Source organism: Varanus komodoensis, unplaced genomic scaffold, assembly GCF_004798865.1.
Source record: "Varanus komodoensis strain SLA01 unplaced genomic scaffold, ASM479886v1 scaffold7_3, whole genome shotgun sequence".
Classification (NCBI taxonomy): domain Eukaryota; kingdom Metazoa; phylum Chordata; class Lepidosauria; order Squamata; family Varanidae; genus Varanus; species Varanus komodoensis.
This window is the reverse complement of record NW_025336480.1, coordinates 7,619,023-7,632,172: the sequence shown is the minus strand read 5'-3', so window position 1 is coordinate 7,632,172 and position 13,150 is coordinate 7,619,023. Positions and strand designations below refer to the sequence as shown.

The 13,150-nt window shown below is 41.0% G+C and overlaps 1 protein-coding gene across 6 annotated transcripts in view; it reads left to right on the top strand.

The window, feature by feature from the left end:
* Positions 1 to 13,150, top strand: part of ARHGAP26 (Rho GTPase activating protein 26) — a 304,078-nt gene that overhangs the window by 122,562 nt on the left and 168,366 nt on the right. For all 6 annotated transcript variants that reach the window (XM_044454232.1, XM_044454230.1, XM_044454231.1 and 3 more), the window contains one exon: positions 958 to 1,036. In XM_044454232.1, the coding sequence (XP_044310167.1) occupies positions 958 to 1,036 (79 nt within the window). The remainder of the gene's footprint in view (positions 1 to 957; positions 1,037 to 13,150) is intronic.

The window sequence follows — 13,150 nt, the reverse complement described above, 5'->3', positions numbered from 1 at the left end:
AGATTGTTTTTTTCTGGAAAGCAGTATGTGTGCATGGGGGGGGGGGGTCAGAATTCTCTCTTGAAGACCCCTTTTCAAGTCTGAAAGTTGGAATATATTGTGTGTGTTTTGAATGTTTTTATTTACTATCACAAAAATAGAAACTTACATAAATACAGGTGATGGGGAAACACAGATTTTATTGCATATCTAAACATTGTCTCTAAGTGGTTTATATATCATAAAGTACCTAAGAAAAATGTTGCTGGATGAGAACAAAGGCATATCTTAGCCCATCATCGTGTTTCCCACTGCAGCCAGCCAGTTGCTTCTAGGAAGTCCACAAGTTGGACTGAAGGATGGTAGGCCAGACATCTGGATAAATACAGGTTTTCCACTCTTGCTGTAGTCATAGGAACCACTGTTATGACAGCATTGCCCTGTTCACGCATTTTAATGTAATGCATATATGTGGTCCATGACAGCTTGAACTTTCACATTAAAACAAAATATTAAGTATGAAGTGGCCCTGAGTACTTGCCCAGTCAGACAATAGAATAGAAATGCGAAGACATGTGAAGTCCACCAATTTCACTGAGTGAGAGTTTTGCATTGATTTTCCATTTGCAAGATTCAGGTTGTACATTTGAGTATCTAGGTTTGCCAAGGCCCATTCATTTTTATTTGGATGTACTGCCATGCAAATTTTTGAAGCCTGACCAAGGTTGCTTGGAATCTTTACCATAGAGACCTATCTAAGTGAATAAGGGAGAGAAAAAATAGTTAAGGACATCCCAGTTTGACCCCTTATTTTTTAATGGAAATGTGTGTCTTCCCACATTTGTTCTTAAGCCTGAGTTGGACCTAGGGGTGCATGTATTGCAGCAGTTTGCTGACACTGCCTGCTTTGCCCTCTGCGTTTGCAATTTCAACTTTTCAGGCCTGTTATTCACAGCACCATTCCATTCATCTCTGCAGGCCTGGAGTGATCACAATGCAGGCACTTTCTGAAGAAGACCGAAGGCTGTGGATGGAGGCAATGGATGGCCGGGAACCAGTAAGCAAGAATGTTTATGAATAGATATTGAGTTAAACATCAAAAGTCTCTTTCTGTGGCCTGGTTGAAGCACGGGGTGTCTTGCTGAGCATGCTGGAGCAGCTCTGTGGTGTTGCTAAAACATAATTTTTAATCCTTTGGTTGAATAATCAAAGCAATGCTCCTTTTCTGTGCTAGGATAGCAAGAGAGCTCTTGCTATTAGTACCTCTAAGGAAATGCAAGTAATAATAGAAAGAAGTTAAATGTTAGCTTAATACTGTCACAGACATAGAAGGAAAAGGGAAGAAAATTCAAAAAGGTATGCAGTTTTCAAAACTTTCAGGAATAGGCTAAGTTGGTAATTATTAGAAGCCAGCAATTCTGTATTAAATGTTAGAACCTAGTGCTGAAGTCTCATGCCCAAAGACATAACAGGACCACAAACTCTTCTCTTGGTGCTTGCCAACCTCCTTGCCCTTACTGATTTTTATTTTATTTTTAGGATCTTTACAAATTAAAATGGGAAATAGGCTTGCTGCAAAGTGAAGTGCTGCCAACCAGCCAGCATCATCTTTATTTGGGTTAACATGAATGGTTTCAAGTTTTGAAATTCAGAATACAACTCTGTCTGGTGCTCAGATTCTTAGGCATGTTTCTGTATTTTTAGTCCCACAATCTGCCTCCTGGGAAATGAGTGTGTATGTGGGGATTGTGATTAGTGGTACTCACCAGTATGTCCATTCCCTGGAGAGACAAGCCCCTTTTTCACAACTGTCATTCACTGAAAGTGTTCATGATGCTTTCAGAGTTCCAAATGTACCCACCTTCCCCAAAAGGTTGAGGATCCCTGTCCTAAATAGGTTTCCTCTATTATAACCTGTGTGTGAAATACACGGATCTTAAAGATTTGGGTCAGAATACTAAAGAATACTAAACTGTATGGTTGTGTAGGACCAAGGCCCCAACACTGGGCAGTGTCCATTGTGAGCGACACGTCTGCTCAAATGAGTTGCAGTGGGCCAGTGTAACGACTTCCAGGCCAATGGCAGTAAGGCTTGGTGGTGTGGTGGTTTTCGGGGAAAACCTCTCACGCCAGCAAGTGCTTTCAGCAGAATGCAGATAAGGGCACACACATTAACTATGGCCTCATCTGTTTGGTGGCTGGATTGCCTCACTGCATCTTTTGCTGCTTCAATAAAAATAGGCAGGCGGAGAAGTGGATTTGTGTTCTTGCGCTGCATTTGTCTTCCTTCAGAACCTGGATCTTGCTTGAAGCCTTTGCATGGGTGGAGGAGGAATGATTGCCCTTGAGCTTTCTGATGGCTCTGAGTAGACCTTTCATTTTGTAAGCCAGCGGATGCATCACTCTTGGCCACAAGCAGCTATCTCTGTTTATGCACTTTCATGTATGGGTGTTTCTACAGTTCCTCCTTAACCGACCTCAATAAACATCTATTTATCCTGCTTATATGAATAGAACACTCAGTCAGATATGGGACCTTTTTGCAACATGTTAAATGGCTTTGACCTGACTACCCACACATAATATCCGTTTTTATTTCTGTTATTAACCTGTCTTATCAAGTGTTTCTTGTCAGTCACCAGATGGTTAAGATCATGCTTTAAAATATTTTTTAAAATGTGGTTCTGGTGCTATTTTGCTATATGGTACTTTCAAGAAATGTATTACTACCATGACCCAAAACTTTAAAAAATTTTAGAATTGCCTGGAAATAGTGGTAAGACACAAAGGGATTTTTTTTGTTTGTTTTCTTCAAATGGTTTTGTTCTCTATCCCATCCTCAGTATTCCAGGATAAGGTTTTCAGCAGATTCTATATAATATCCAATAAGAATTGGATGAATTCAAAACATAATGCAGAAATAAACATTTTAAAAGGTCAATTTTGGCCTTCTACCTCTAGAAGGGCCTTTGGGCTGATGTACCAAAAGATCTCTGGACTGATGTAATGGACAATAAGTCTGGAAACAAACAAACAAATAAAATGAACTCCTTCCTCTTACTATTCTTTTTTTTTTAATTACTTTGGTGAGGATAGTGACAATAGGTCTTCAGCGCTCCATCAGGGTCTCACAATTTAAGTCCTCAGGTATGTGCAGCAGCAATCAGTTCAGCTGGCATTTACAGGTTCTGCACTGTGTCAGAATCCCGGAATCTCAATTTGAGAAGAGGAAATAAAACACGGGTTTGTGGGAAAGATCAAGCATCCAGACCATCTGAGGCTTTATTGTTTTACCCCAAAGTTCCCACGGTACTCACAATAATGCATGCGTTACCGGGCAGGCAAAGATGAACTCTGCTGCAAAGCTTCAATACCATTACAGGGCATTTATAGGTACACAGGTACAGGGCAATTGATGACAGAATGCAGAGATTACAATAAGATTCTGAGGTCATCACAGAACAGAACAGATAAAGAAATGTCAGTCAATCATACAGTAACAATAAAATTACAATATTTCTAATTGGCTGTATTTACACTTTAGTTCAGTAGCTTGAACCCATCTCCAGGTCTGCTTAGACAAGTAAATTCAAGCTACTGAAACTATGCATGAACTCAAGACTCTTATCTACTTGTAGACATTCTGAATTGGCCAGGGCACATGGAGCCTCTGGGCTATCAAAATATACTTCCTTGTAAACTGAATTCCAACAATGACTATTTAATCATTGTGAAGGTATACAATGTAAATTTGGACTAAATGGCCTGTCTATTGTAGCTTACAGCTAAAGGTGAGAGAAAGGAACGGGGGAATGCCATTTTAAACAGTGACAGCTTGGTTTTGAGAAGGAAGACAGGATTTGATCCCACAATGCAACAGCACACAGAAGTAATGTTTTTCTGACAGGATTTATCCAAATTTTCCCAACAACTGGTATAAACATTCATGATACATCCACAGTGTCAGGAACCATGGACAATAAATACATTTCCCATGATGCCCAGCATCTGTTGCTTATGGCAGTGTGAAAGGCCTATGGAAGTCCTTGCTTTAGAACACATTACAAGCCTTTCCTGTTGCAACATGTCTGCATCTAAAAGAAAAGAGGGTGGTAGGGAGGAGTTAAATCTGTGGTGCATCCATTTCTGGCCCACACTTATTTTGGTAGACATCCAGAGTACTTTGGCAAATAATCAAGGATCCTTCTATGGATCTGTGGTCCAGACTTGATGGAGGGACAGTCTCTTCACTGCTGAGAAGTTAAGGCAGAGAAACAGATTTACTTCTGTTTCCCTTGCTGTGAAAGCCCTCTCCAAAAATCAACTTGAGCTTTGAGTATTGAACACTCAGGGCAAACTGGCTTGATTTGCTCCCCATGATCATGCTTATAAAAGAAAAGTCAAAGATGTGATTGTTGGAACACCATATTTTTTGCTTCAGCAGATGTTTCACTTGTCTGATCAATAGGAAAGTGGTATATTTTTTTAGTTGAGATACACATGATGTCAGTCTTTGTAGCTGGGGAGAGGGGGATTAACCTCCTCTTCTGGAGGATCCAGGAATTCAGGCAGTTGTGTTGATCTGTCTCGGCAAAAAATTACTAGCAATCCTTGTCTCCACCAGAAGCAGGTCTCTTATTTAACAAATAGGTTTTATCTGCCCAAGGAAGATTCATCTCCTCCCATCCCCAACAATTGTGAACACCACATCTAAGCTCAGAAAGAGCAGGAAATTCTGAGCAGGGAAGTGGCATATTGTGTAAGTGTTCTTGCTAATCAAAAAATGTTGGTGCTGTGTTCCTACAAGCTCTGGTTCCACTACACCACCAGGTACGATAGAGTTACAGAATGTGTGGTTTCCTATTAGTAAACCATTTAAGATTTCCAACAGCTGAAATAGAACAAGGATCTCTGAAGAAGTGAAATGCCATCAGAGGCTCATTGCTTAGGAATATGGTTCTTAGAGGTGCTTACAAGAACAGCTAGCACTTTGCTCACAAAGGCTTTAGCAAAATTGCAGGCAGAAAGCATTAGTGTTGAGTGAACAAATTCACACTTTTAAAGCTCATGATTGCTTTTCAAAGCAGAATCAAACCTCTCTCTCTGCAGGATGTAGGCCATTATGCTGACTATGCAAGAAGCACCATCACATGAATGTTATAAATTTTTAAGGTTGCAATTTGTGCAGAAAGCAGGAACAGGAAAATATTTTTTGCCTCCCCTTTTTTCATGCAGAGTAAACTAAGCAGGAAATGGAATGCACTGAAATAATCAGCCAGATGTTCTGAAGCAATAAAAAAGTGTTGTGTGTCTCCAGTATCAAGTTAATCCATGTGACTGATTCCATTGTGACACTAAAAATATAAAGATTTATACTTTTCATGTTAGCAGGGCCTGAGGAGAGGCAACAAAAGCACCCCTACCCGTCTCTAGTCAAGGTAGCAGAAAATGCCCATGACTAGCCAGGCTTGTTTGGCTGTTAAAACAAAAATCCAGTTCATTTTATGAATCACTCTAGGAGCTGCTGCTGCTGGTACAAAAGGCCTGTCTAGAGGAAAAAGTGTAAAGGAAGACAGAACCGCAGAAAACACCTCTGCTCTCCTCGCTCCCTGCTAGCAAAAGCCCAGCAGGGCACTGGCTACTCAGAAGCCACTGGGATTGGAGCCTTCCATAGCGGAGAAGGCATTCCGTGGAATTGAACTCTCCTAGCTATTTGTATGTCTTTAAACTCTCAGTTCTTCATTAGCCTCACTCTATACAGCGTGAGTGAGTGTCTTTGTTAAGGAGAATGTGTTACTAATTTAAATTGCATTTGCACATTTTAAAAAATGGACTCTTGACTTAGTAGTCAAGGCACTGTAAAGAAATGGAAAATGTTGTCAGATGTATGACTTCCATTGAGTAGATTATAGTGGGTTGCCAAATTAAAATTCAGTATCCCACTCCAGGGTAGAAGGGAGAAAGTTGCTTCTATCACAGAGTACTTTAAATTGGCTGCCTCTTGACTTTGCAGTGTAGCATTTTATAGCTATATCACAAGTGTAGAATTGCACGTGTATTAGATTGAAAATCCCAGTTCTCTGAAACAGTGGGCAGTTTCATGCTTGCAAAACTAGCTGCAGCCAGGCTGCATGTTTTTAAAGAGGCACAGATTAGACTGTGGCAGAGAAGGGAGATCAGCATTGTACCAAAGACAGCTTCTCTTGCCAAGCCTTCAGAGAGTATGTCAGCAAAGGGGGTTCATCATGTCAGCACTTCCTCATTATTATCTCCAAGTCACACTTGTTTCTTTTATTAAGAATGGAAATACAATTTTCAAAGAAGCGTCTTTGGAAATCGCCTTATGAGATGGGCAGGGATGTCTTTCAAGATTTTTCTGGTTTCCCAATATTCTATGACTTAAGCTGCACCAAGGTGGTTAAAAAAACTATGAAAAACCATTTAAAATAGTAATGTAATTAAAACAGTCTTAAAATCAAAAAGAGATGAGCTAAAAACTTCAATCTCATATTAAAAATGATGACAAGCCAAGTTGAATTGAAACCGCTTTTTGCCCACCTAAATGTAATCATGGATGGGATGAGTCTAACCTTCCTTGGTAGGGAGCACCCTCACTATGGTGCTGCCATAGGAAGGCTCCATCTTGTGCTCTTCCCAACTGAATCTCCTTTGGTGGTAGGATACACTGCAGGCAGCATCTTGGAACAATAATTGTATTGCAGTGGTTGAATCCTGTGCATTGAAATGGCTGCAAATACATTGGAAAGCCTGATCAATTTACCTGGATGTCTCTTTGTAAAGAAAATGGCTTCACACTGAGTAGTATCTGATAGAGACTGAACAAGGGGCTACATGGGATCTTTTATGGATCAGGGAGAGGGAAGCATCACTGTCAGCCTTTCATGCAAAGGAAGGGAGGTGCAGTGCAGCCCATAATTGAAGCAACATACCATGATGGCTTTAGTGATTTGCTCACTGCCATCTCCTTCAGTCAACTGGAAATAACCCAGTGATCAGCTGTGCATTAAAACCAAGGGTCCTTTTCTGTTTTACAAAGACCATGAAGGTATTCCATCTGTTTGATAACCTTTCTAGCCAAATGAGTGAGTATTTGCCTAGAGGTACTATAAGATTCATTTATGGGGTAGCTGTCACATGTTAGCCTTTTATGGTTAAATGTTGTGTTTGAGCTACAGTTTATATGTGACCTGTTTTACCCTTGCTATTTTTTATCCCAAGCATCTGGACTGCGCTGAAAAAAAATCCAACCAAAATACCAGAAAGGTTTGGTTAACAGCAGTCTTTTGAGTTGCAGAACTTTTCCACTGGTTGAACAGTGCAGGAGGCAATGTTCACAGCTCTTCTTCACCCCAGCAGTCTACTGCCTCTACCTCCAAATCTGCTGGAAGGCTAGGGGACCCCGTGAGACAATCAGAGAGGTGGCAGAGAGAGGAGGAAATTGTCGGAAATTGTCTCATCTCTAGCCTTTCCGCCAGTAGGAGGGTTCCATTCAGCCTTATTCCCCTGGGCAGAATGCAAATTCTGTTTCCCCATCTTGTGTAAGAAAGACATGCTTCACGCAGCATGTGAGCAAATGAGTGCCGTGGGTGATGTCACAGGGAACTGCAGCCTCCTGCGTGTATGCTCGGAACACAAACATGATTATCGCATTCTGGCTCAGTATGTGCTGCAAATAAAGCTCCCCCAGAATTGATTGGTTCAGTAAAATAATTTCTGTCTACTTATTTTGTGTAAATAGTATGGATCAAAATTCCCTCACCTGTTGGTATTTGCTTGCTGTGTTTGTTTGTTTGTTTGATTGTTTTGGTGTGTTTTGTTTTGAGGCCCAGGAAAGAAACCCGATGCACACAGCTGCATGCAGATGAAACATTCCTCGTTGAATCGGGCACAAAATGGAGTGCCGAGTGCTTGCTGCAGCTGCTATGCGGGATTTTGTCCACTAGATGGTGAAGTGAGATTTGCTAGCTCTTCATGTTGATGTCCTCTTGAATCACATGAGAACTCTGGTGTCAGGCAGAATTCAGTATTTTTAAGTCTCGTTCTCCCCTAATTTTAAGTGTTTTATTGGTTTTAAAAGAAAATGAAACACTGCAACCAAATGGAGCAACCCATCTATTTTTTATTTATACTGTTGATGTAGTTTAGGAAACTGAATTTCTAAAACAGTGCTGTGTATTGATCAGCCTAATTTAAATTTCCTTAGGCAGCAGTGTCCTTTCAACATTGGACATGTTGCTAATCCACCCTACGGGACACTGTGAACTCCTTTGCCTTTCCTAGCCCAAGGAATTTTTACAGAGAGTTCTGTAAAAATACACAGCTCGCGGTGCTTGCCCCCTCCCTCCCTTGGCTTCCCTCTGAGTTATGACCGTGCAGTGATGGATGGGGGCAGACTGCTTGCGTGCACAGCTGCTAGCCCATCCCTCTGTGCCATGTTTCCTCTGTCGCAAGCGAGACTCTTCAGCTCAGTTGCTATTGGAGCTTATATCGTTCATTCTTGCTCTTACTGTCCTGGCGTTACTCTCTCTGACAGCGCCATAACGTTTGCCTTCCATGCGTAGCACAGACCAAACACAAAACCAAGCCAAAGAATGTAACAGAACTACAGAGGTGAAAAGAGTCCTTCACCGCTCTGCACTCAATATTTAATGTTACTCATTCTTTTTGTTTTGCTCACCAAATAGAGATTTTTTCCTGAACATTTTCTCCCTTTCCTATCTTCTCTTTTGAATGTTTAGATGGCTCCCCACCCCGAGCCCCTGTCTTTCCAGTCCTTTTATATATCCCCTTTCTTCTCCTCATTCCCTTCTGCCAACCTTTCTCCTACCCATTCCCTTGTTCAGCCTAGCCTTGTTTTTTGTCCGGATGAGTTGAAACACTGGCAGCATAAAGTTTACTTGATGCTGATTTCTTTTTCTGGGGAACCTCACCGCATCTGTTTCAAAAAGCAGCAATGAGAACTTGTCTCTGGGGATGCAGTTGCTGCTGGCTTGCATGTTTCCATGGAGATCTGTTGTCACCATACTATGATTCTCAACTCCTCTCCGATGTTTTTGTGGTTTTCCATGCCCTTGAAGTATCTTTCTTTTGTATCGCTTCCACTGAACATAACAAGTACGGATCTTTTTGCATGACCCCAGCTTGGTGTGTGGGTGTATGTATAGAATGGGTCAAACTTCAGGTTTCATTAAATAAATCTAGGCTGACATTTGGTCAATTTGTACAAAAGAGTAACTCATAATTCCCAGATCCCTGTAGTGTTAGCACAGTGTGTTGTGTGGGATTTAGCCCACAAAGTGGATTAGGAGTCCAGAGGCTGAAAATGGGTGTAGAACACTAGGTAATCTGTGAGCCTTGAGAACAATTCTCAGGGACACTAAGCATTCAGAAATAGGTTTCTGATTGTTAGCAGTTGAGCAGTATGCCCTTCTTCTCTTCTGTGCCTCTTTCACTTACCAAGGGATCGATGCATTCAGTTACACACTTTTCCTTCCTTCCTTCCTTCCTTCCTTCCTTCCTTCCTTCCTTTCTTTCTTTCTTTCAACATTTTATGTCCATTTATACAGCTTTACTATGTCCATTTATACAGCTTCATAGCCTAATTATGAAAATCTGAGATACTAGTAAAGTCTAATTCGGTACTATCTGAACAGGCATACCCTACATGCTCATGTCCTTTCTCCCTCCTTCTTCACTCTGCAGCCCAGGAACCTCTTTTTCACTCTCATTCCCTCCTACATGCAGACCCTGCCCCTGCTATGTCATTTTTTTTTTTCAAAGCAAAAGTTGGTTAATGTGAAAGTTTCCCTAATGATGGTCCGGTCAAAGAACAATTTTCTAGTTCACTTTTACTTATAAATGTAGGCAGCAAGTGAAGGTGGAAGGAAGGTGTGGGTCAGCAGTGTACTCCTGATTTCCTGGTCATTGTTAGTTGGTTGAGCAATATTAGGCCTGCATGGGAATTAATTGGAATGGCTTCCCCAAAAATGTTCAAGTGGGAGAAATAGCCCTATTTATGCTTTATTTTCAAGCTGGATTATATATCATATTGATTGAATGGGATTTTTTTTCAGTCATTGCTAAACCACTATTACTGTGCAGCTACGATCATTTAATTTCTGTTTACTGTCACAATATTCCAGGATGGTGCTACACAAAGGTAAGAGCATAGTAGTTTTACCTTATTAAAAAGAGATATGCTGTCAAATTCTAGGTTAGCAGTGTGTGGGCTGTGCTTGCCATTGTTTGTCTGGTTTATTATCACAGCAGCCTGTTGTTCAAGAAAGCCCAGAAAAGGGAGAAGGCAACCTGTACATGAGAGGGAGAGGTGGGAATACATGAGTGCTACTGCAGTTTGGAGAAATGCTAACTTGATGTCTGAGCTGAGCTAATGAACCTTTGATACAGTTGGGAAAATACTTTTCCCTAATAATTATACATTTTAATTACTTGGCTCTTCTCAGATGCCTTACATTTTGAAAGTTGGAATACTATACTACTTCTTCCTGTATAAGATAGAAATCAAGAGTTGCTTCCTTCACCAACAATTTTTGTTACTTAAAATTCTTCCAGATTTCTTTCCCTTCCTCTCAGTTTCTGTTGCTTATTTGCAGCAAACTACAAATAGACCATTTCTCAATTTGATTCATTGTACATTTGAACTTGCTTCATTGCTTTAAATTTTAGCTTTTCTGAGAAATAAATTCATTCTGAAATAAAATAAAAATGCATACCCATGAAGAGTTTCCATTAGAAAAATTTAAATGTGACAGGGTGAATGGCTTCATGAAACTGGCATGATCTTGTAGCCTCTCTGTTTTGACATGAAGAATAATTCCATGGGGTATGAATAATCTAACATGATGGGAAATTCAGAAGAGATTTGTGGAAAGCATCCAACTGTTGTTCACAAAAGTTAGCCCACCTGTTCTGTAATCCATCTATAACCTGTGCAGGCTAATGGGGCTGAAAATTAATTAATTAATTAATTAAATAAAATTTCTCAGTTGACTTTGATCACTAAAATGCCTGTGATGACTGGCACACAAGATCACAGTGCCCATCCTGACTTTGCTGCCAGTAGAACTTGGGCTGAAAAGTTGAGAATGTCATGGATGAACAGTATAGTTATCTTTCTATCTCTCCTACATAGATGTTGCTTTCTGGCATTTCTCCAACTCTCGCCTACGTAAGCGGCTTGCTGCATCATCTTAGGTTACGACTAACAAATCCAAACTTAGGTTCATGCCAGACTTTTCCTTATCCTCGGGGCTGCATTTCTGTCTCAGACTGTTTGCTTTTCAATCTGTTCCACATTTTTCTCGCTAGGCCTTTAAAAGGGAATCAAATGGAGCCTGCTGGTTATTCTGGTTGCCTGGAAAATACATCTCAGCAGCTCTGCTCCCTTGGGACATGGTCTCTTTCAAAGATTGTAGGACCTCCTATGGTACTGCTGATTCCATAGCGCAGATCCTGGCAGAGCTCAAGAAATGAAGTGGAATTGGAGGTATTGCAGTGTGAAATTCCAGATTAGCCTCTTTAGCATATATGATCCATTTGAAGTCACCCTAGAAGTACACTGTGAATAAGCTTACACTTTCCAGTCTGCAGACATAATAATTTTTAATAAGAAACTGAGGGTCAAATGACAAATTACATGAATTAACTTAGTCTTCCAGCCGCCTCTTTTGTGCTGTTTCTTTTAAATTCCAAAACAAAGGATGTGGGGTTCATAGAGAGAGGAAATGTAGTGGACATTATTTACCTAGACTTTAGTAAAGCCTTTGACAAAGTGTCTCTCAACTTCCTAATAAATAAATTAGCAAAATGTGGGCTTGACAGAACTACTACAAGGTGGATTCACAACTGGCTTCAAAATAGGTCACAGAGAATGATAATCAATGGTAGCTTCTTTACTTGAAGAGAAGTTATGAGTGGGGTACCACAGAGCTCATTCCTGGGACCAGTACTCTTTATTAATGATCTTGATGAGGAAATTGAGGGAACAGTTATTACATTGCAGGCGATACTAAACTGGGTGGAATAGGTAACGCCCTGGAAAAGTGAAAGAAGATCCAGGAGGACCTAAACAAGCTTGACTGCTGGTCAGAAAACAGAATGAAACTCATCAGGGACAAATGCCAGGTTCTGTACCTAGTCCCCCCACCAAAAAATAAAATAAAATAAAAATCATCTGCATTTATACAAGATGGGAAGTACTTGGCTCAACAGTACTGCGAGTGAAAGGGACATTCTAGTTCTTGTAGACAACAAGCTAAATATGAGCCAGAAGTGTGATGCAGTTGCAAAGAAAAGCAAACACTATTTTAGAATGTATAAATAAGAGATATCACTTCCAGAAAAAGAAGTACTCATTCCCCTCTACTCTGCATTAGTCAGACCTCACCTGGAATACAGCATTCAGTTTTGGGCACCCAGGTTTAAAAAGGGTGCTGATAATCTGGAGAGGGTTCAGCGGAGGGCAGCAAAGATGATACAGGGCCTGGACAATGAGTCTTATGCTGAGAGGCTGAGAGAACTGGGCCTATTCAGCCTTGAGAAAAGCAGATTACAAGGTGACACGATAGCACTCTTAGGTACCTCAAAGGCTGTCACAAAGAAGAAAGACAAAACCTCTCCTCACTCATCCCAGATTGTAGGACACAGAACAGTGGACTTAAACTGCAGTACACCAGATGCAGGCTAGACACAAGGCGGAATTTCCTAACTGTCAGAGCAATATGACAGTGGAACCAGTTGCCAGCAGAGCTTGTGTGTTCTTCCACACTAGAGACATTCAAGAAGAAAATATTTATCTGAGTGTAATAGTGTAACTGGTGTCCTGCATCAGTAGAAGGTTGGACTTGATGGCCTTCATGGTCCCTTCCAACCCTGCTATTCTACAGTGTTGGGAAGTTGAGTCTGACTCAAGTTGCCTCAGCAACTCAACTCTGACTCAACTCGGGAGCAACAAGTGAGTGACTTGACTTGAGAGTCCTCCTGTTTTTATGACTGAGCTGCCCCAGGGCTTACCACCTGTATCTGATCTGGGCCAGGATATCCTGGGGCAATCTTGGTGGAAGGCATCTGTGGTGGGCTGGAAGGGAGGTACAAACACAGCAGAGGTGGTAGGAGGGAGGGAGTTTCAAGG